Raw genomic sequence first — 24,562 nt, forward strand, 5'->3', positions numbered from 1 at the left:
TCGGAGCTTCTGGACATCACACCTTTGGGAATTCTTTCGCAAGGCCTTCGCCGAGCCGAGCCGTTTCACGATCTTTTGTGGCCACACATCAGCTATTTAGCATGCGGTGCGGTGCGGTGCTGCCCCGTGGGCTTAGGGAGGCCTTCGAAGGCCCGATTCTACATTTATGCAAATCCCGGCACGACAAACCCGGGTTTTGGCCGGTGTCCTTCTGGAAGGGCGGTAACCATCCAACTTTCGGGGCCTGTTGACATTTTGCGGAACCTTCCGGATCACTTAGCTGTGTTCCCCGCAAGGCAAGAAATTCAATTCGGTTCTCCGGCACCGAAGCAGTGTGTTTCCGGGGGTTTGCTGGGGTCGCAATTTCGATTTAACTCCCCGTTCTCGACCGAAACCAGGAAGACGGGTCTCAGCGAAGTAGAAATCAATAATTCGGGGACCCACTTCGGGCAAGATGAACCGCTCCACTTTCACATTGGATGAGCTATTAATTTCCTGCCGAGTGGTGCATTAAAGAGTGTGGACTGTGGGCCAAAAAATAGAGGGAATTTCTAATTTAAATTACAGCAATTTAACGTAGACAAATAAGAAGAGTTTAAATAAAAGATCCTCAATTCGAACAGAACTTGTTCCATTCCGTTCTGAGGCCTTAATTCTCAAGAGTGGCACGACCGACCGCCCGACCGCTCCCGGAGTGAGATCGATTGCCAAATGTTTGCTTGAACGTCTTGGGCCCACTCTTCATCTACTCTTAAACTTCGAGCGCACTCCGGGAGCCTCGCCAGATCTCATTACATCAACTCCCCCGGATTTATTCTGGCCAGAAACAGAAGTATGTGCGACCAAATGGTAGGTCTCTATCTCTGTCTTTCTCAGGCTCTGGGGGCTGCCCGTTCTGCTTAAATGGTTGAAATAAAATAAATTGAAAACGATACATCCTGGGCCGGGTCGTCCGAAAGCCATGATGAACTAGTAGTTAGTTGTGCGGGAACCGAACACAGGATTGATGAAAATCCCTATTTCTCAACCATAAAACCCCATCAGCACAGCGCGCCGGGACACGGATGGGCGGGCCCCATACACCGGGCCGACGGATCTCCTTGGTCCCTGGGATCCTTCTTAGTTGGTCATTTCTTTTCCCTTCCCGGCGCTTTGCTTGGGTTTTGCAAGAAAAAGGTACGCTGCTGCTCGCTTGCGGTGTGCTGCGTCCGGTGGAATCTTTGGCCATGTTTTCTTTAACTTTCAGCCAGCCCAGGATACAGGATGCCGGCCAGAGAGCCCCGGGGCCGCCCACAGCGTGCACAAAAAATATTAATACAATCCCGACCCTTGCCGGTGCGAGGGCCGGATGGGGGGGAAAGTTTGTTGATGCTTCCTCCCTTTGCGTTGAGGTCGGTTATATTGATTCTAAGAACGTTAAAAATCTCAACCTCCGGCGAAAGTTTCCTTTACGTTGAGGAAACCGGGCCGGGAAGGAGCAGCAACAGCAGCGTAGCAGATCCTTAAATGAAAATCTTACATCCATCCGGCGGCGACCGTCCGGGGTCCGGGACCGTTATAGGTTCCCTTCTTCATCTTGGCTCGACCATTTTTTCCGGATCCGGTTTTCTCTCTTCCGCGCTAAAGGTTTTCGTCGGTCTCGTGAATGGATCTCGTGGCAAGGGGAAGGAAAGTGCGGCGGATGGCCGAATGATGAACAGCTTTTTGGAATTTTCCATCACCCTGGCAGCAGGAGAAGGACAGCAGCTTCCCAAGCCCACGTGATCCATCTTTTGGTCACTTTTATTATGAGAACAGACACACGCGGCGTACCGGTGGCGAGGTTGACGCTCTTCATGTAATCCTGACCACGCCACTCACGATCCACCGAGAACCGGCGAGCCCCAAAGTGGCGGCCCCATATGGTGCGGCGCCCAGGATCACCTGGGTCCAACGTGTTTCTTAACGACACGCCAAATCGGAAGTCCCCCGTCCGAAGGGTGGCTTCACCGGTCAACGTTTTATGATTTGCAGCAGAAGCCGAACCGAACCGGAACCGAGTTCCGTAACGTGTTCCGGCATCCGAGAATCGAAATGAATTATTTTTAAAGTCTGATAACATTGGAGCCTCAGCCACAGTTAAAGAAGATAGATTAGTGAAATAACGCAGCCACGTAAAAGGGCTCCAAACATCAAGCGCCGTAAAGCGCAAGGACCCGTACCGAGAGTGAGTGAAACAGAGCGGGAGAGAGAGAGTGCCACTTCAGACACCAAGTGAACAAGAAGAGAGGCTCATGATGGCACTGCTGGTGGCTGGCAGCAAAAACGAGAACTTTGAAACAGCGCAGAAGTGTCTGGTTGCAAAAAAAGCTTCTTTTTTTGAAAAATCCCTCGGCTACGTCAGAAACGAAAAGACATGGCTTGGCTTTCCTTACAGGATCTCCCTAATAAAACGGGGCGGCGCGCGCGAAAAAAAAAACACGACGATCCTGAATGTTACAGAAAAAGAAAAGTGAGCAAATCAAAATGGATCGTCGTTTCCAGTGGCAGTGGCCCAAGCAAATCTGGCCCGGGCGGCCACAGCTGTTTCATGAAAGTGTGATGGGATGTGTTTCGAGCATTTCCACGCGGCGCTTTTTATCGCCGAATGGAGGAACGATCCGTTCCCCCCCGAGGGGTGGCCCGGGGGTGAAATGAAAGAAAACTTTCCCTAAAGGCGTGCTCATCCTTTCTACAGTTATTTGAAAGCGCTTTAATTAATTTCATAGCCCCGCTAACGATACGGAAAAATGAAACTTTCTCTCTGTGGGCGCGTGTGTGTGCTGCGTCGCCCACAGACTGTATTGTGAACCGAGTGCGCTTAGGACATTTCACAACTCATTAGGGTCACGACGTTTCTTCTCCGAATGGCAGTAAAGGTTAACATTTCATTCAAAAGATGTTCATTCAAAAGAGTTTCTTTTTCTTTCGAAATCAATGAAATTCTCACAAACATAGCGCAACACATAACGATGGGCTCCAAAAAAGGACCTTTTAAATCGACGAAACGATTCAAATCGATTAAATTCAATCGACGAAGTGAGCTTCAGCATATTATTCGATTAAACTTGAGTTGGGTCGGGCAACGATTGGATGGTTTTCCCTGCGTTGGTGGGATTGGCTAGACATCATCCACTATCAACTGCTGGGAGAAACTATAATTGGTCCTCCTGAAGGTAGCCAACGCCCACCAATGGCCACGAATATCTAATTTCGATCCTCCGCCTCTACCATTAATTCCATTCAGCGCGCAGTCGAGCGAGAGAAATTGTCATTTTCCCAAAACGGCCACCGCCAATTGTTGGCATTTGCCTGCTGTACACATGAAACCACCGCGAAAATTGACTGTGGTTTTGTGGCAGCTCCGGGAAGACCAGTCTCACCGGACCCACCGGACCCGCCGACCGGGCGCTAAATCGTACGCGTTCCGGAGCGGTTCTCCGGAACGGAATCAATTAACGTTCCATTTGCACGCCACGAGTTAGGGATCCAATCCGTGACAAGTCCCACACGTGAGTAGGAGGAATTGGGCCCCACCCAAGTGACATCCGAAACCACCAAAACCACGACCGACGACACATTAATCCGCAAGACGCTGATCGGACACGGAACACCCCGCGATAATGCCACATCCCCACCCCGGGGGAAGGCGAAGAAGCCAAACCCCGACAGAAGGAAGTCATTATTTGGTAGCCGAGGCTTGGTGTGAGTGGCTTATCTATTGATTGGTCATAAAACTTTCGGCCACAGCCTCATCACCATACACGATGGTGGTGACCGACTTCCGGCAGCCATTAGCCCTTTTGCAGCGAAGCAGGTATCGAGCCAAGACACATTAAGACACCGGACTGGACCGGAGCGCGGATATCATCGGCTAATGGCGCGCCGTGGGGATAAAATTCGACGTACGAAATGTGGTGTCCTCGGATGCGTTCCGGATCGATTGGTAACACTTTACCCACAGAGAGCACAGTAGTACCATGTCAATAACTGGCGTCCTTTATTTATTTAGGACCCCACGACTCCGTGCGCGATGGGCTCAAAAGCGGTGGCCCATTAGCCGTGCGTGAGAGGCGACCACTGTTGTCGGAGGAGGTATTCGCTGAATTCGTGGTCACCCGGGCGGGACCCAGGCAAGTCTCGTCCGATGATGATGATGATGGCACCAGATCACGTCCTCGTGGGCGCCGCCCCTCAGCAGTGTACGTGGGATACGCTCGAAATGCGATAATATGAAGTGAGTGTGTCAAATTTGATATTCTATGGGCAGAGGACATTATCGAGCCATTATCGAGAGGCTCCGTCTACGCCGCCGGACGCCGAGGTCCTAGTCCGCCGTTCGCCCACCGATTGCCGATTCTCCGAGTGTAATGGAAATTCTTGCTCAAACTCGGTTTCGCTTTACACCGGGCACCGAGACTGGGCGCACAGACGGATGGACAACCGGCGGGCGTCTGGCGAAAACTTCCGCCAGAAGGTGTGCCAAGAAGTGCGCAGAAGAATTCAATCGAAGTCTCCGTTCCATCCGATATCCGAGTATGGCGCACTCACTGGCGGGTGAGGCGAACGAAGATTTTTCTTTCTGCAGCAAAAAATGTGAAACTTTTGTGCGGCAGCGATAAGGCCCTTATAAATCGAGTGTCGTCTTCACTTCCGAACTAATCAGTCTCTGGCGGGCGGCTCTCCTAAGCGAGTTTTGTCAACCCGATTCCCACCGGCAACTCCACCGCCAGATGGTGCGCCGCCGCCGTCGCCGCTGCAACATGAGCGACTAAGTCGGACGAGTTCGGGGCCGGGCGTCGTTTTTGAAGCAGAACTTTGCTAAATAGTTTTGCGTCCTGTCATTCCTCGAGTCTTCAAGTTACTTTTCTGTCTCTCGCTCTCACGCGCGTCACACACGCCATATCCTTATATGCTAGGCGGCCAGTACTTTGCAAGCTGCCTTCTTCGCTTCACTTCGCTCACTCGGCATTTCTCGGAGGGGTTTTCGGAGTTTCCGAGAAGCTCCCCGCTGTCCTTTGGATTCGGATGGATTTTCTTTGATAAAAATTCGCCTGTATGTGTGTCGGGGCTGCGCGCCGATTGGTGCGGAAATTTTCACGAAAACTCGATTTTCCCCAGAAAAAGTTGCGCCCGCGTCGTCGTCGTCACGCTTTCGGGCAGCGGAAGCAGCAAATCGAATCAAACAGACTCGTCTGCATGGTTCTCGCGCTGAGCTGGAGACAGATCTCGCTTCTGTGTTTACCCGGAGACACACCCGGGTCCGTTTCCTTTTGGGCCGTCAAAATCGTCCCCAGCGAAGCGGAGAGGTTCGGAAGAATCTCTTGAAGAATACACATTTTATTGATCGTCCGAAATGACGACAAGTCCGAAAATGGAGGGCCTGTTTTGCCTGCTTTTTCTGTCAAATTGAATCCCAGTTCATCGTCATCGGCCACTCTTAATGATCGATGAAAGTTTCGTCACGACTCTGGCGTGTCGGTGTCGGTGTCCACACCCCGGAGGAGCGCAACTACCGGAGCCCCAGGTACGCTGGGAGATGACTGACTGACTGCCACGTCAGAACGCGCGGTGTAGTATCGCGAAAGAAGCCCTGACTGAAAATAACCCGGCTGTTGGTTGACAGCTTCGGATCACACTTCAGAACCGGGTACATTATAACCCGGGACACGTGTCACCGAGTTCGCCGTCGTTGGATGGAGTCTGAATAATGCAATAAGAGTGAAACTAAATTTACTCCACGAGCCTCGGCGCTGCGTGTGAGGCTTTTGTCTCGGCTGTGTGGAGCCTCCTGAACCGAGCTTCGTGACATGAACCGAGTAAGCAGCAGCATCGCGCGCCTTGCGAAAGAATGGAGCATAAATTTAATTTTCTCCTTCAACATTTGATGACAACGGCGCGCCTCCGAACGTGGGCCTCCATATTGTGATGCCGGGATCCTTTGGAGAGCCGGGGTTTTAGGCGTCGACGCTAATAGTTCATTCTAATTCCGCACACCTTCGGCACATCATCATGGTGGCGGCTTAAACTCATTAATCGCCAAATTGCGCCGGGAGTAAAGGGGCTTTTCCACGGTTGACTAACGGTGATCTCGCCCCATTCCCTGTTCCCACCGAAACGCGGTAGTGTACCCCAATAATGTACCCCACGGAAATGGACATGAGCTACCCAATTTCCGGTGCAATCCTTACAGCTCCCAATCCACGTAACAACACAGAAGTGTCCACCCAAATCCCAATTCCGTGTTTCTAGTGTAAGTACCAGGCCCCGGTGGGTCCATAGATTACAACGGAGTAAATCCACAAATCCGCAGTCGCTGCCCTGTAGCGGCGTGGAAATTCCCTGTCGCCCGTATTTTGGCCGTAAATAAGGTCCCTTTTTTCGTAGCCCCGCCGCGCCGGTTGGGACATTGATCACAAGAGTCGGGCACTTACCTGGGTCGTAGTGTGTGGTGTGTAGGTCGCATAGGTCTGCCCGAGCGGTGCGGTGTATCGGTAGGTCTGCTGGGCCGGGGCGTAGCCCTGCGTCCAGCCTGTGCCTCTGTACGGTGCACCGGGAATACCGCCGGCTGGACTAGTCATAGCGGGTCGCTGGGCACCCTTTAGTGTGGCCGGTGCTGGCGGTGGTGCCCCAGGGTAAGCGCTACGCGGCGCTGCTGTGGTAGTTCCCTGTTGGCGAGAAAAAAAAAGAGAGAACAGTTAGATGGCGAAGGCATAAAAACGATATCGATTCCGTATCGAGTATTGGACTGCAACAGCAGGCAGGCAGGCAGGCGGACAGGCAATGCAATTAGCCTTCACCATTTCTGGCACATTCCGGAGCGTGACCCACCACCACGGGGAGGAGACCGGGAGCATTCAATTTGATAAGCGAAAAAGCTGGTTTTGTTGGGCGGAGCGGACCGCCAGCGAACAGCAGAAATAAATAAGGATCCGATAATAATCGCGGCGTGGCGCGAGGTCCACGATGCACTCACTAGTTGTGGTGGAGCGAAGAGAGATGTGGCGAATGGCGTACCGAATCGAATATTCCCCCCAAAAATTGCAACTCTCCAACAGAGCTCGCGGGAGAACTACAGCCCCTCCGACCTCGACTTCCATTTACGACGACTATTTATGGTCGTAAAACGCAATCCAACGAGCCAATTTCCGGTACCCATCTCTCACTCACTCACTCACCACACTCTGCGCGTCTCGTTCTCGCGGTCCGGTTCCGAACACAGGAACTTTATGATGCCCGGGTGCGGTGCAACGCTAGTGTTCTAGAGACCGCAAAAGCTCATCTCTCTACCACTCGAGCCTAGTAGCCCGTCGACGCGAGTTCTGCGTGCGCCACGTATAGTAGGGGAGTAAGTCAAAAAAGTGGCCACAACACTGGTAGAGAGGGTACTACTGTACGTAGTGGTGGTGGGGCCGACTTCCGGCCACACGTAAAAAGGAAGGACGGAAAATTTATTGCCAACCAGCCGAGCCTGGCGTGTGGGCTGGCTTAGAGGCCCACGGCCCCCGACCCCCGGGTCCATTCCGGCCGGCCTTGTTCCGGCCGTCGGAGCGTCTGCTGAATGAATAATGTTACCGTGGCGAAGAACGCCGTGCTGCTGCTACTGCTGGGGTTGAAGTTCGCGAAACCCCGCACTCGGTTCCACCACGTACAGATTTGTGCCTGTGTCCGCCGCCGCCGCCGGCCGAGGAAGCCAAAAAGCTAACAAAAGTTATGCGCCATTAGAAGTGCTCTCCCGCCACAGCAGAGCGCGCGTTGGCAGTGCAGTCCTGGGACACAGGCTCACATGCGCGCACATCCATTATTGAACTTGTCCCGTGAAGAAGTGGTGTCCACCACCACCAACCAAGAGCGTCCCCCACACACAACGCCGCTCGGAAAAGTTGGCGCTGTCTCAAGAAACCGCAGCCACCGCAGCAGAAGAAGCAGAAGAACCTGGGAAAGACTTCCAGTGTGGACCTCGGGACCAATGCCGGGTGGTTATGCAGATGTTCGCTCCGGCCACGGCCCCGGTCCGATCGCCGGGTTTCTTTTTCGGACCGAAGCGTTCCGGCGGCGCTGTCACCGCAAACGTCAGGGCAAACGCATCGATCACGGTTCGAGAAAGTGAAACCACACAAACACGGCCAGCGGTTTGTCTCTCTGTCTGTGTCTCCGGTGACAACATCCCCCGACAGCAGAGCCATATCGGACTTTGGACGTGGCATACAAAATCCCACGCCATCATGAAAGCCTCTCTGCGTGTGTGTGTTTGGGGATAGTTTTTAGCCACAACTGACTGAACCCCGGAGCAACTAACCTCTCAGCCGCGGGAAGAAGCACCGAGAACTTAGCCCGGCACGTAAAGTTTTACACTAAACAACAAGTTACGCGGACCACCAATGGTTGACGTCCTTTGGCCCGAGGGTTGCCGCACAAATGGCACGACCAGCTGCTGCCACACAGCATATCCGCTCTTAATGCATCCGTTCCAACTTTGCCATTTAGTGTTTATCTTTAACCAACGCGGGCGGGCGGTCGTGAAAGTTAAAAGAAAACTTGCCTCGCACCGTCGGATGAATCCTCTCGGTTTTCGGGTGGCATCCAAATTAGTTCGCCCCAAAGATTAAGACATCCCCCCAACACCGACACAAATGGATGCTCAAACGGAGCAATGAAAGCGCGAGATTCGCGAGATTCGTATTCGGGTCGTCTGAGGTAATTGGGTAAGAATTTTCACGGCCCATTAAGCCGCGGATCAAATGAAAGTTACTTCTGGTTCGGGTGGAAGGATTCGCGGCCAACGTCGTATTAATTGAACGGCGCCCCGAAAGAGCCCCCGGTCCGGTCGCAATTGATCCGCGCCTGGCGTGAATTGGCACAATCAGGCGCCACCGCAATCGACCGACCGACCGGCAAGCTGCACAATTAATCACCGGCGACCAGGGGGCCATGCCCGAACTCAAGGAGGTGTGCTGCTCCTTGGTGGGCGCGCGCGCGCTATAAATGCTTTTAAACAAAAATGATGGCAAAAAATGTGTAATCAACGGCAAAAGTACTTTTTCCACACCGTCATTCCCGGAGCTCGGATGGCGTCCGAATCCGGGGGGGAATTGATTGAAGCAGTGAGCCAGTACACTTCTCTATAATAAAGTGTTTCGGGCGAAGGAAAGGCAACGAAGGCCGCTCTGCTCGTCGCAGCCACATCAAATAAGTTCGCTCCATTGGGCCAGCCGGGCCAACAACGGGCGAAAAAACCATCACCCAAGCCAGCCCACAATCCCTCTTTTCTCTGTTCCCTATTTTCCACTTCTCCCACAGAACACGCCACACGGTCGGTCGATGGCAGGAAAATCGATGGAATCGAGCCACGCGCTCGGAACACTGGGGCGAAAGAAAAAGAACTGGAGGAGCTCAAAGTTCATTTGCTAACAATAAAAGTGTGGAAATTGGACGTGATTTACTTACGCGCGCGCGGTTTTGCGCCCCACGAACCCGCGACGGAGAGCGTGGGGTAATAGATTCCGGGGGTTTTTCCCCGTGGCCGGAGCGAAAGACTGGCAACCCGTCAGAGCACACTCTTCCAGTTACACACTTCCTACCGTCGCATTCTCTTTCATAATTTCCCCATCGGCGTCGCGGAAAGGACGACGCGGAACGTGATATTGGCCAGGCGCGACACTGAAATTAAATTCAGCGAACGAATTTAATCCCAAGATTATTGCCCGCGCGTCGTTCGCCGTGAGGACACGAAATCGATCCGCACACCATCGATTGTCTTTCTGGAGCGCAGTAATCCTTTCCGTTCGCTATCCGACGGGGGAGAGCTCATAACTCGATCGCGAGGTGGACGCGGAACTGCACGGAGTTGTCATCCGCTGCAGACATTAATGCGCCGCCCCATCTCTGCGCTCACCGGTGAATAAATTGATATTGACGTTTTTTTTTTGTGTGTGGAAAATCTCGCAAGGAGCAGCACAAAGAACGCGCCAAAGGATCAGGGTGAATGTGGAAGCAAACAGAGGGGAAACCAAGTGCCCAACCAGTGCACACAAAGGAGGAAAAAACATCACCTTCCCTATAACGCCTTCACCGGAAGATGTGTCCCTCCGGGTGGATCTGGGTGCTTTTCGCGGTGATTAAAGTTAAACATTCCACTTCCACACACACACAAACAGTTAAAAATGAAGGCAAGTATTTGAAGCACGTGGCACACCGGATCGCACACACACACCCGAAAGAGGAAAATTCAATTTGGCCGCCGTGGGAGGAATTAAAACGGGAACAACTCTATTCGATACCGTCGACGAAGAAGACGACGTCGAGCTCAGGTCGACGGAAGGGCAAAGATCAGCGCACCGTGGGCCAGCTTTGCGAAACTTTCGGCGCCCAACCCGAAACACACTAACGAATCGTGGCAAAGAAGCGGGAAACGCGGCAAAGATTAGCCCGAGAACATGGCCCGGGGGCGAATGGGGGCATCTTCGCGCGGCAAGTGGGCGCGCTTGTCTCATCCGCGCGCTAATCCGCCGAGTCCGAGTCCCTTCACAACTTTCGGCCACGCCAAGCCGGCCAGGACAGCAAGTCAGCCACGAGGAGAGTCACGTTTCTGGTTAATCTCCTCAAATGCCACTTTGAGAGCGAAATGCCACCCGCGGCGGCCGTCGTCGTAATCCTTGGCATCCCAGTTTTGGTCCTGCTCCGCGCAGCGCTATGCTTTGCTCCTCCCTACACTAGAGCGTTAAATTCCATCCGCGTGACCGCGGTTCGGAATTGTTTCCCGAAACCATTCCACGGCGGCAACCGGGGCATTCCGCGCAACCCTTTAGAGCGGCTTCTTGCGCAAAAAGAAAAGCTTTCGGGCGGGCTCAGAGCCCAGAGGGAAATAGTTCGTCAATTCGAGCACCATCCTTGGCTCGTTCTCTCTCTTTCTCGCTATTCGGAGAAGGCAAGTATGCAAATTGCAGGTTGATTATCGCAATCGACCGCGCACACCTTGCACCGTGTTGTTGCGTTCCTTGCATTGCTGAGATCGGTTCGGATCGGTGGCCCAATTCCTACGCAAGCCCAGCTTCTGATTGATGCGCGATTCTCGTTCCGGCAAATATTTGCCAGCATCTCGAACTAGAACCGGGCCCTGCCCTGGGCTAGGATGTTGATTATTTTGTTCTCTATTTCTATCGATTTCCGTAACGATCCGATCCGGTAGCTTGATTGTGGACAGTCTATTTTATCGCACCCGATAGAGAGAAGGCGGTTTGGATTGGTTTGTGCCAATACTTTCTCTATGGTTCCCCCAAAACGAGCGAATAAATGATAATTTAGTAGATAATAAAGTAGGTCAAATGAACAGGAATGTTGTCTCGGTTTTTATCCGAATCCGATCCGTATCCGAAAGACGTCAGTTCGGACCCCGACACAGTGTATAAACTTGAGTGAAAAACCCTAAGTTGATAAAATCATAAATAATAAACTCACAGACGACCAAAAGTTGTCTTCAAATGCAAAACAAGGACATTCTTTGTCACTAAAGCCAACCCACCAGCATGGAATAAATGTCAGGCGAATAAGGCACACGAATCGCTCGCTCCGATCAGAACTGGTATTGTCGAAGACCAAGCAAAAGATGAAAAGCCACGTCCACCAACCCACGTTTAATTTAAATATAAACTCAGCGAGAGAATCGATTGCCGATTCCCGGGCTATTTGTCAACATCAAAACCCATCGCTTAATTTGCAAAACTCCGAAGACATTAACCCCGAAAAGGGCTCGGGACCGATCGGCCGCCTAAAAAAGCTTCCACGAAACCCCCTTTAGCAGACGAAATTCGTTTTCCTCACCAAAAAGGGGTGGATTTGGTCACGACGAGGTGGCCTCAAACGGAAGGCTGGTGGACAGAGGGAAAAACATACCGTAAGCCACGCCGACGACGACGGCGACGACGAGAAGTGGTTTCGACCTAACAAAATGGCTCCCTCCGCCGGTTCAAAACGAAGTTGACGCTCATGAATTAACTTTCGACGCGGGCACAACGCAGTCCCCGCCAAGCCGAAGGGTTTTATGATTAACTTTTCCACGAAACCCGAAAGCATCCGTAACTCCGAGACGCTGTTGTTGTTCTACGCCCGACACCAGCGAGTTGGTCGCACCTTTCTCTGCCGTCGCTCCATAACCATCCGGACGGAACAAATGGCTTCACAGTGGGCCCCACAGACAGACAGAAAAGTCATGTTCTTATGCTGCGCCCGCACCACGCCGAAGCATTTAATCGTGAACATAATAATTAATTTTTATGAGTTGAATTTGATATAAATTTTTATTGAATGTTTACTGCCCTGTGCCCGGTCGGTCGACCGGTCGGCCCGGCCCGGCCATTGGTTGATTGTCTCATTTGGGAGTCCAATTAATGGGTCGCTGGTGTTGCACGCACTTTTCGGTGGCGCTGGCCGGCCGATCGACCGATGCGCTGCTTTTCCCACCTGTTTTTCTCCGCTCCGCGCTCATCGCTCGCTGCGTAATTGGATTCACGGAACGGAAACGCAACGTGGACTGACAGCGGCCGCGTGTCTCGTGTGTAAAAATACAATCATAACGATTGGGCCGACCGGTGAAATAAATGTAATCCTGATGGCGTTTTCTGATTCCGATTTTTCCCCGTACATAGTTTACGGCGATCCACGGCGAGGGTTTTTTTTTCTCGTGGGGGGGCTTTCGCGCAATTCAACAGCAACTGGAGCGAGAGAAATTTTCCCCCGGAACGGGAAAAGGCCCACTCGACGCATGGGAATAACGGAACCGAAAAAAAGAGAGCCCAACTATTAAAAGCATCACACCATCATCATCGGAGCCACCGCGTTGTTATCGGTTTGACGTACGTCACAGCGCCTTTCTGTCCAATTATGATGTCCGGTTTGATTCCGTTCAGTTCAGGCCTTGGTTCTGCTCTCGGTGGTGATGTAAATAATAATTTCAATTGCCTGTCCCTGGGTGTCTGCCGAGGGTTGGGAAATCGGTTTAGCATGCCGTTAAATTAGCACTCGAACATGATAGCGCAATCCCCACCGGAGGCCGTTTGAGATGATGGCCCCGTGCGCAAGCAGTGCGCTCCACGTGTGGTGTCTCGGTGTGTAATAGAGACCACCGGAGCGCACTACCGGAGCCACCGGCTAGGGAGTTAATTAAAAAGCTGACACTTGGAGTTCCAAAAAGCCGGCGCGTTAGATCAGTGGTTCGCGGTGGGGCGCTATTGGTGACCCCTCCTGTGCGCTAGTGCCCGTTCCGAGGAAGAAGGTAATCCGAAACGGAAACCCGAAACCCACCATTACGCCCACGACGCGGCCCGGCTCGTCGTCGTGCGGGCCGCGCCAAGGGTGACTCCGACTCCGGTGTTCATGTTTCAGTCCAATTTCGGGCTTCAGTCCCGGACGAGCAATCCAATTTCGCGAATGTTGATGTTTGATTTCGGGTAGCCCGCACTTACGTGCGCACGTCAAAAGGCTGTGACCTGAGAACACATCCAGACATCTAACGTCCATAAGGTAATCCGTTCCGTTCAAAGGTGATTTCAAAGGAATGCGAGAAGCGACTTCAGCGACCGGTTACTCAACGACCGTGTCCTGGAAACATAGCGTTGGGATATCCCCGCAATTAGGATGACTTTTTTCTTCCAGTGGGCATCCCGAAACGTTGCTAGAGATTCCCCCTAAAGAGGGCCACATTGAGTCAACGCTGTGTGTGAAAAACTCGAAAGCTTCCCCGTGGCTGGATTTGAGTAGCTTTGGTAACCTTTTTCCCTGCAGAAACAATAGTAAAATTAATTACACTCCGTCATGCGCGCCATCATCGCAGGATTGGCCCGCTTCATAATTGAAGCAACATAATTGAGATAATAACTTGAGCCGGCGGACAATCTAAGCGCCTAAATTTATGGCACACCTCGGAAAAGAAGAAATCAATTAATCTTGCATCGCGCAAACAATGCGCAGCCGCCAGACGAGGGGAGGCCGCTGCTGGTACTCAATCTCTTGCCGAGAGCCGGGAATGCCTATCAAAGTTCCAAAATTGCCATCACACCGGGGTGGCAACTATTTCCTTAGCACTCAGGGCTTCCCAGGTGTGTGGCTTCCGGGTCTTTTGCGCGCAAGTAGCGCAGCAGATTTATCACACTTCCCGGGGAATGCTGCTGCGCTGCGCTGCATCCACACCACCGGAGATTGGAAAGCATTTGGTAGCCCTGCATTAAACGCCCATCCGTGCGCCGGGCTCGGCCAGCAGATACGGGCGAATAAGCGACTGTTTTGGGGAGTGGATTCAGGACACTTTGTAGGTCCGCCGCCCTTAGAAGTGGTGACGGCGGGGCAAGGGCTTTGAACTGATAGCAAGAGCCACATCACCGTGCCAAGGTTTTTGGGAAGTTCTCCCTCGTGTGGCTCCTAAATCAAGCCGGCAGCGGCGGCGGCGGCAGCTACAATGGGGTGCTGACATTTTCCATTATCCTGTTGGATAGTGTCATATTATTCAACTCTCTCGCTCTCTGTCGCTCTCTCTCTTCAGCTCCCGGGAGATTTTCCGGGACACCTTGTTCGGTGCCTCTGCCGGAACCACACACCGTCACCACCGCGCGGCGCGTGTGGGTTACATCTCTTCATGGTGCACTTTGGTGCTCTTTCTCTCACTGCGGTGTAGGGTTTTGATGGAGACCTGGCGCCCGCGGGCGATGCATCGAAACTGAATCGCTGTGCTAATGCTGCACAGCACATGCCCGGCCGATAATGTTGTGGAGGTTGGGCTCTGGAGGTCCGCACAGACCGCACCACAACCCACAGCAGACGCGGCCCGTGATTGGAATTTTCATTAATTCATGGCTTTTTGAACGCTCGATAGGGCTCGATGAATGCGAACCACCGCCCGGCACTAACTAAGGTCGGCCTGCTAGTTGGTTGATTAAACATTTAGTGCAATCCATCCGCTTGCCGGATAATTTTACAGTTTACGTGTGGCGAATCCGGTTTACGGTAAACTTTTCAATTACATTTGGAGTGTGTAACAGGTTTCACAAGCTAAAATCGTAAAATTCAGACAATACGGTGTGGTCGATCAGTCCGCGGGCTAACTGGTGAGTTGATATTATCGAATCTACGTTTTTCCTCTCAACACCTTCAAGCAATTCATAGTTAAGGTTTTCCGTTTGTCCTTCCGATAATTTCGTGTCGTACTTTGGAAATTCGGTGCCTTAACTGACCAAAACATCATCGGATCGGTTGCTTTTAATTGATCGATACTTGGAACTGCGGAATTAAACTAGAACCAGGTCGACCGTAGATGAAGTGAACCAAAATCAAATCGTATTTTGCAGCCAGAAACCAAAGCAGCTGTAATAAGCTCAGATGAGTTTTTGAGTGCAACTGCATGACATTTTTAGGAAATTAGGTTGATGAACAAAATTTAATTTTGCCAAACAATCACTAGTTTCGTAGATCGGCATTAAACAATAATTGTTTAAACAGTCGACAAACCAGAGAACTACACCGGACTCAGAGCTGATTAAAATGTGCATTATTTGGCCACAGCGCTAAAACTGCAGAGCATACAGTACACAGGGCGCTGCCCACAGCCCTTTGGCTGGAGAGTGTTCGAGTAAATCATAAGCAAATTTAATTTCACGCTTCCTGCAATCAGCACCAAATATTATCGCTTAACTCGTGCCATGCCGTACCGTGCCTGAGGATTTATCTCTCTCTCTTTCTCTGTGTATCTGGTGCCAGAGAAGTGCGCTTTCCTGAAGTGCAACCTACACACACCTGCGCCACAACCTTTCCGTAGTGCCCACATCAACCCACGTAGCCCTCAGCAGTAGCCGCCCACATCAACATCATCATCGCCGTCATCGTCGTCGTCGTCGTCGTCGTCGTTATTTTACGCTTCACGAAATTTCATCATCACATTGCATGGCTGCGCCCTGCGAGCGAATGTTGCTTTTGCACTCCGGAACTGGCGTTTGGCCCCGGAAAAAGGAGCCCACGCGAAAGGAGGTTGCAGCACGCAACAAAAGGATGCACAGACAGACAGGCGCGCGAGGGACGACGGATGAAGGACGATTTATCAGCAACAAACAGCTGTGGACAGTGCAGACTCACAACAGGCACAACAAAAAGGTAGACGGAACGCCAGATGGTCCCGGGTTCGTGGCAGCAGCCGGCGCGCAGTGGGCCAAATGAAGTTTTAAGATTAAATTCGAACACACTCCGACTCCGGTTTTGGGTGGAGCATAAGAGGGCACAATCGGGTGATAGCGTAATCTACGAACGCGGCAAGCCTCGCAGATCGGTCAGCGACATAATGAAATCGTGCATTGAATAATGTGTGTGCTGGCTAGGGCGAGTTAGTGGTGGGCAATCGAGTGGAACTGCAAACGGATGCGAGTTAATGGTGCATTTCTGCTTAACCGACGACGTGCAAACATCGTCCGATCGCTGCGAGCGGGTGGTTAGTTCAAGCGGCAAACGAAGCTCATTAGTTTTCTTTGTGGCAGAGAACCGAAGCAGCAGCTTGCCGTTTTGTTTCCTAACACAAACACAAAAACTGGATGCGTGGAAAAAAGGGAAACCCGGAAAATGATTCATTTTTTCCACGCCAGTTCGGGAAGCAATAAAATCTATCTCCCACTCTCGGTCGGATGTTTATTGATGTATTCTCTCGGTCGGTTTGTTTGTTTGTCCGGGCGTTTGGAGCGACAAGAAAAACACGAGTTAAATCACCACGAATGCAGCCCTCTTCATTACCGTTGGGCGTGCAGCAATCAACGCAACTGAATATGCAAAAACGGAGTTCCGGGGAAAAACGCTCTCGCTGATGAGTTCGGTTGCGTTTGCTTTGCGTGTTTATCTCCTCTGGCGCACGACGACGACGACGTATAAACAACAAAACGACACAGGGAGTCGTCCACCTGTCCCGAGCATCGTTGCCGCCGGTTCGGCGTCAATAAATCTGCAGATTCGCGGGATGTTTTGAAAACCGAAATCAAGTGCATCCCAGCCAGGCCGAGTGCATCTTTCGATCAACAGACACAACAGCAAAAGAAGCATTTTTTCAAACACAGCTCCGTCGTGGGTCGTGGTGTGCCTTGGGTTGGCTCCTCCAACAGATAGACCAACTGTCAGGTGCCCCTCCCCAGCTGCAGCTTCTGAGAGCCCGCGGGGTCCCACGGCGAGTGGGGCCAGAGACGGACAGGTGCCGACTCAAAAGAGATGAAACGCAACCAAACGGGAAATGAGAACGGACGGACCGAAGCGTGGAAGGAAGCAAAAAAAACAATAATGGCCGCGCGCTGAGACGAACGAAGAAAAATGGGACTAAACTAAACAAAGAGAGGAAATTAAACAGATGATAAAGATGGCGAACAGAAGGAAATCGAACACCGAAAAGGGGTACCCTTGTCGGCGAGTGAGTGAGTATACTAATTGGCCCACTGGCCGTAAGGATGCGCGCGCCGTTTCTTGCGATTCTTTTTCCCCCCATTCCGGTGTCCGGTCGGAGTCGCTTCGGATTTGAAGTGTGATACAATCGTCGGGCGAACGTCGGGATCCGCCAATCCATCATCGTGTGCGTGAAAGGAAAAACTTGTTGGCAGAGGGAGAGAGAGCGAGAACTAAGATTGACCCCCGCGGCTACCGTTTTGTTTCCGACAAACACAGCCTTGGCGGTTGCTTTCTCTGGCTCCCGTTAATTCCCTCTTGGCAGGGAGGCTAATTATTCATTATTTTATATTTAATTCTTGACAAGAAACGCGAACAGAGCAAAGCAGATAAAGCCGATACCGACGGAACCGTCGTGGTGTCTTTGAGGGACTTGCGCGCGTCTTAACTCCACCATTCCTCCTTCGGTCCGTGAGAGTCCTTGGATCGTGGGTCGCTTCAGCCGAAGAGCCGTCCGCCATTTGACCTCTCGCTAACGAGTGCGGCCAAAAGCCGGAGCCGGAGCCGAAGCCGAAGCTGGATCGCTGAGTGACGGGGTGTGAAGGAGATAGAAAAAGGCACATTCCAAAACTTAATTCCCAACGGGACGCGCGTGAATTGCGCGACGTTGACGTCATCTGGACGTTTACTGTCAGGCGGGCGGGCGCGTGGGAGCGTTGCAGTGATGATTGAATTGCATCAACCTGAGCCACGAATCGGGAGCTGGTCGCGGACGTGCTTGAACCGTTGATTAGATTTGTGCTCTCATTAAAAAGTTTTTATTTGTTGTTCTATTCGAGCGCGGTCGATGGGGATTAATATAAGGGGTCGTTCATTAAGGGCGGACAGGAATGTTGAAACGAAACGTGGTTGTGTGTGAGGTATCAACGAAAGTCCTTCTTTATTGGAAACCCCGATCAGAGTGGTTGAATGTCCGATCAGTAGAACGCATAATTTTCAAGCTGAAATGGGGCCGATGGCACCGAGATATGTTGGCTTTCCAAGGCCGGCTCCTTTGGGGTTTTATGGGCATAAACTTGTGACTTCAAGAAATCCCAGAATCCTACCTTGCAACATCTCATTGAAAGACCCTGTGTGGTAAGCACCGTTTGATTTACCAGAATGATGTCATTTGATGATCGGCAGTTCAAACAAAGTTCACCCGAAACAACGTTCGGCTTACAACGGGGAGCTTCGCAAAACTCGGTGGGCCACTACTGCGGTGATTTGTTGATTGCTTATCGCGAAAGGTGTCCTTCGCGCCAGGGAAATTTGCACAATTTGTTCTGCTTCACTTTCGTGCGCAGCACCTCGGGGGATCGATAAAAGATTGCGCAGAGCTCCCGTGATGGCGATGTTCGCTTAATTTCCGAACACCACCAGTGGCCGATGGCAGAGTTTTCCCAGACCGGGCGAAGGTCGTCGGTCACGAAATCTCCACCTACCACCACCATACGGGAGAGACGCTAATCGCATAACAAACATCACCAGATATGAGTTCCGCAACTCCCATCGCGGGTCCAAAGTCAGCGAGCTCAAATCTGAAAGTTTCATATTGCGACAAAGACACGCACGGCGCAATCGATAACGGTGAATCAGTCTGCAGTCTGCAGCAGTGCAGCTGATGTTGGCCAGATTTATGCTGTCGATGCTGCCACGGGCGCCCGTTCGTGTCTGGAGCAATGTTTGCCGGAGCACGAGTTTGCGATAAATTTCGTCAAACAGGAGCGAAGAACACGGGCGCTCGTGCAGGCTCTCTGGGTGGCTGTCCAGGGTCGCAAGACGAAAGAAGTTTGCGAGGATCCCTCTAAGACCACACCGTGTTCAGGGCGCACTGGGTAACCGCAAGCCATAATTTACACACCAAAAGCACCGCTCGCGGGACAAAAAGCGAAGGAAAAACACGAAAATCCCCGTATAATCTGGGGCTACTCTGCTTGCGGTTGCCTTGCGGTGTTTGAGGCCGGTCACACCTTCTGCCACATGCGTTTACATAATCAAAAACACAAGCTTACAGTCTGTATCCCGCTATGGAGGAACCCCCGGAGGACTAATCTCGATCCGGAGGCTAACCTGGCCCGGCCCCGGATAGCGCGAGAGACAAGCGCCGGTTTCTGGTTTATGCTAATTACGAAAATAATTTGGCCACCCAACAGCGCTTTTTGGTGCAATCTTTAAAAAGTTCTTTATCTTCATCGTTTAGGTGCGCGCACATAGCCGCCTATCTTTGCTGCCGTTGTTCTCGTTATGCTGATGGCCATCAATGCCTCGCCCTCACCGGATGTCAAGACATTCCACCGGCACGCCGGCCGCGCACGCGAGAGAGATAGAGAGGGATGTCTTAAAACGTTTTTACTAACAGGAAGTGTTTCGGCGCGATAAGATTGCGAGCGGCGACGTTTTGGGCGGCGACATCCGCCGCCGCCTGACCCGGTCCGGGCTTGGAGTGACGTTACAAAGCTATTAAAGCTTTTACAAAAATCGGAAACATCATCTTCGTCGGGCGCAGCACCCTGACACCGAGAAGGCAAACCACCCGCCGGGGACCCATTGGAGCAATTAAGGCAACATTTAATTTTTATTGCTGTTTAATGGTTGATGACGGGGGGGCGGGCGCCTTAGGGAGGGTGTGTCTCGTCCCGCTCGTGCCATAGTTTTCAAATTAAAGTGCAATTTTTGCTCACTCAACAACGGTTAGGTCTATCGGAAGGTTCTACCCGAATCAACCTCTTCTGACGACGCGTTTATGGACATATATTTGACGCATGTCTCTGGCACGCTCAATTGGCCAACGAATTCGCACATACTAACCGAGGAAATGGACTGCAAAGAAAGGAAGATTATATGTAGGATTTTATGCTAAGATTTGTTCCAATTTCTCAAGGGTTGATGATGCAAAAATGGTCGATTTTATGGTGTATGAATCAAACAGCAAATTTGCTTCGCTGATATGTGTTATACAGTTTCCCGGTAAGATTGTTCCGAACCAGATAATAGCTAGGGTTTGAGAATGATTTTTGAATCAAAGTATGTTAAATCCATCAAAATTTGTTCGGTTGCCATGCCCCATTAAATATGAATGAATTCCAGACTTGTTTCTGAGAAGCATAGGCTTCTGACTCCGATCGATCTCTTGCTTAGATCCTTGGGATGCAAAATAAGCGAGAGTTCCAGTTATGTAGCAAGTAGCAGCAAGATATTTAAAGGCAAAAAAAGCCTTTGCTACACTTAAACAAATAGACAGAACTTTCCTATCCACCCAAAGTGCAAGCCTAATGGAAAGCAAATGTAAGGCTTAAGCCGAACAACAATGGTGGTAACCAATTATCGTATGCAATCAATAAACAGTGTGTGTGTGCACTTGTTAGCTGCTAGCAGACCGTTTACAAGGCCGCCAATTAGGGCGCCTCATGCAAGCCAAGCGGCAGCAAAATGTGCGCGACCAACCTAAGAATTAACCAATTTAGCTAACGATACGCTGAAGGGTTCGCGAAGGCACAATGTTGCCGTGCCGTGCGGTCCTTCGTGACCGACCGACACCGAGCGACTCCGGGACCGTGGTGCACGTGACACATGTCAGAAAGGATTGCAAGTTTCTCAAAGGGACCCCACCCCGGAGCCTCGAAGGGTTGCATTTTTTGCGTTCAATGTTGCTTACTGAAAGTTAAAAAAACAAAACAGGGACGGCGGAAATGGCCACACTGCTGCTGCAATAACCACTTCAGTTGGGTGTTACTTTATTCGAAAGTTTTAGTGCCACACCAACCACTCTTGTGGCGTCGGCAAAATGGCGCACCAACGGAGGCGCGGGTCAGCATTCGTCTTCATTCCCGTGGCCAGTGGTGCCGACGGACGACACATAAACTTTATTTTCATTGTTTCACCACTTTACACGCCCGGCCGACGGCGGACACAGTGTGGAGGTGACAGAGTTTTACGAGCCGCTCTTACGTTTATCGCGCCATTTCGCCGCCCGGGATCCGGGAACCGGTGAAGGACATCTCGCAAAGGACACCGTAACGGTCAATGGAAACCCGCTAAAAGCCAAAGCCAAACATTCTCAGGTGGGGCATTTTCAGCAATCCGGAAGCAGCCCGGTATGTGTCCGTTTTTCGCTTCCTTTGGCAATGCGACAACGGCTCCCAGGTTCGCCAACTCGGCGCCCCAGTGTGTCCCGTCATCGTTCAACTCGTGCCCCTGGTAATATATTTTAATCAAACACATTTCCGTAATTTGATGCACTTGGGAGTTTTACTGGCCGTCAGATTACCTATCGCCCCAACCCGAAAGGAGTCTCGGTTCCCTGATGGTGAACAATTTAGTTGATGAACAACTTGGCCAGACCTTGAAAGGGGGGCCCCCTTTTCCAATCGGGAAATCCACCCAAAGCCGGACACATGTAACTGCGCGACCCAGCCCGGGTGCATCTTCCCAAGGGACAGCCGACGACCGAGTCCGATGGAAATTGATCCCCAGTAAGGACACCGTGATTGATTTCACAATCTCCCGGCGCCCGGTGACGGATGCCCTTCACTAAGCACCATCGATGGAAACTCCAAACCGAGAGAGAGCGAGAGAACTGGGAAGAGAACTGTGCCAGCTGGCCGCACCACGATGGAAAAACGGATGGACGGCTGCGCGCCGGATACATGTTTTCGCAATGATGGCGCACGCGTCCGCCCGCCCGTTACTTTTTGCCCCCCCCAACGGGGGGAGCTTTCTAATTTTATGTCTGGCCATTTTTCGACCTCCACAACCCGTTGCGAGCGCGGGCGCGCGTGTGATAAATTATCCAAACCCTCTTGGGAACGATTTGCGCGAAATTCGCGAACTTTTTTCTTTGCCCTCGGAGTGTAGCTTCTTTTCGGAGTTTTGGTGTCGTTTTTTTTCGGATCCGGATGGTTCTCCCGTGGTAACATATCCGCCTCCCCCGTTGGCCTTCTGAAGCGGTTTCGGTTCAGTGCCCTCACGGAATTTGCAACGGCTCGTGAAGAAGCTCGTGTGTCTAGGTTGCCCATCATCAAAAACCGTCGGCCGGGCGTGTGTGTGTGTGATTTTTGCACAATTGGCAAAAAGTAAAAAGCGAACCAAACGGCAAATGGAACACGCGCACCGCCTCAGAGAGCCACAACATCAATCCGATCGTTCGCAGTCATGTGCAACGGGATAAGAGGCCAACCGAACGCGCACCCCACACGCAAACCGGATCCGTCCGGATCTTGCCGCCGGCCGGCAGCAGTCGGGACTGGAGAGTGGTACGGAATAATGATCAGGCCTCGATTTCAGTGGCTTGTGAAGCATACAGCCGCGGCGCGGTGATACAGCACCAGGATGGGGGATCGGTTTCTATCTCGGGCCGGCGATCTTTCTTCCGACCGTAAAACAGTTGGCAGGTTGATGCGGGATAAGGCTCGGTTCAAAAGTTTCCGAAACGGCGAAAGAGGAGGCCACAAAGTTCCCCACTTGAGAGTTTTTGGCGAAAACTTTTGCCGCCGACACCATCTGCATGCCAGTAGCAGCCGTGTGGCCGACTCCGAAACCGAGCTCCAGCAGTGAGGGCGAATTAAGAAGTGGACGTTGGCTGTCCAGAAGAAACAGGACCACTCGCCTCACGATATGTCACAATAATCTCCCGGCGATGGAGGCGCCTTCACACCTGGGGCACACGACGGAAATTCGTAGCTCATTTAAAAGCGGCGGAAAGTTGGCCAAAGCTCTTTCAAAGAAGGTGACAAACAAAGGCGGGATTACGATTGAGAAGCAAGAGTTTTGAGGGACTCACTCTCCACTCTTCGACTTCGGCCTCTTCGAACGGTTCCATCAGATTTCCGCTACTCCTTACGAGTCCTTCTGACTCACGGCCACACGGAAGAGTCGCGTCCCGTCCTGGGCCCATTACTGGGCCCCGTTAATCTCCGGGAGTCCAACACTCTGGCCCCCGGATCCAACCGGAAGAAAGCCAGCCAACAATAAATTATTAAAGTACCACTTACCAAATAACCGAACCGCACCGAACCCGCCGGAAGAATCCGGAGTGAAAGGTAAGGAAAGCAAAGCACAATTTATGTGGTCATCGGCGAGCGGCTGGCTTCCGAAAAGTACTGGCCACACGAGTGAGCCGCGAGTGGTTTTTATTATTATTACATTTTTCTTCGCTAGAATGGTTCCCCGGGACCCGGGTTTCGGCCGGGAACAAATAAATTAATCGACCCACGGGCGAACACGGTCCATTAGCGAATCCGGTGAACGGAGCGCATCAGCCGAACGGATCCGACCGGACGGTGTCCGGATGGATTCGGTGGTCTTGGGTCTCGATTTTCCAGCAAAACCAACACCCCCAGCAGGAGGATCAATATTGATCTTCCCACTGTTGCTGGGCTACATCCGATTTTAGGCTTCGAACGGACGGGCGTGGTGTTCCTTTTTTTGTGGGCCACTTTTTACGTCGTCTGTCAAAATCTACACTCCACTTTGCCGATTAGAAATTGGGGCTTTTCTTGGGGCCAACAACAACAGCAGCAACTAACTTCCAATCAACAACTTGTTGAGTCTGGAGACTCCCCGCGAGTGTCTTATTGATTCACGAAGTTAAGAAAAATAAACCGAATCGAGCAATCGAGCTCTCCCGGGGGTTTCCGGTTCTCTGCTGGTGAGTTGTGGTCGTAGGACACAGACAGCACAGCGGCTGTAATGGGGCTCTTATTAGAAAAATTAATCCGATTAATTATGCTCAATTATGCCGCCGGCCCCCCCAGCGTTCAACGGGTGTTTAATTGAATAAAGTTTTGCAGGAATCGACCGCACAGAAGACGAGAGCTGCACTGTGTTGGTGAACACTGTAATCAATTACACATTGGCCGCAGCACTCTGAAGGGGAACTCTTACTGCTGGGTTGGAAAATTAATTAAAACGAAATCAATGCTCTTGAACCTCATCTTTAAAATGGTTCTCTCCGGCCCGGGGCCGGCCTAGGCTCGGATTGTCCAGCACGTGCGCACCGTTTGAAGGCGGTACTTCCAACTCAACCGCCACGCTTCGACCTGACCTGTGACGAAATGCGAAATCTCGTTCGGCAACACATCCATCAGGGAAGTAGGGAAAAGTCTGCGAT

At 51.7% G+C, this 24,562-nt stretch overlaps 1 protein-coding gene across 3 annotated transcripts in view; it reads right to left on the bottom strand.

The window, feature by feature from the left end:
* The window catches only part of LOC128267762 (protein alan shepard), a 140,479-nt gene that overhangs the window by 43,603 nt on the left and 72,314 nt on the right, over positions 1-24,562 (bottom strand). For all 3 annotated transcript variants that reach the window (XM_053004677.1, XM_053004678.1, XM_053004676.1), the window contains one exon: positions 6,453-6,686. In XM_053004677.1, coding sequence (XP_052860637.1) covers positions 6,453-6,686 — 234 coding nt within the window. The remainder of the gene's footprint in view (positions 1-6,452; positions 6,687-24,562) is intronic.

The sequence above is a fragment of the Anopheles cruzii genome, chromosome 2 (assembly GCF_943734635.1).
Source record: "Anopheles cruzii chromosome 2, idAnoCruzAS_RS32_06, whole genome shotgun sequence".
In the NCBI taxonomy this organism is placed as follows: domain Eukaryota; kingdom Metazoa; phylum Arthropoda; class Insecta; order Diptera; family Culicidae; genus Anopheles; species Anopheles cruzii.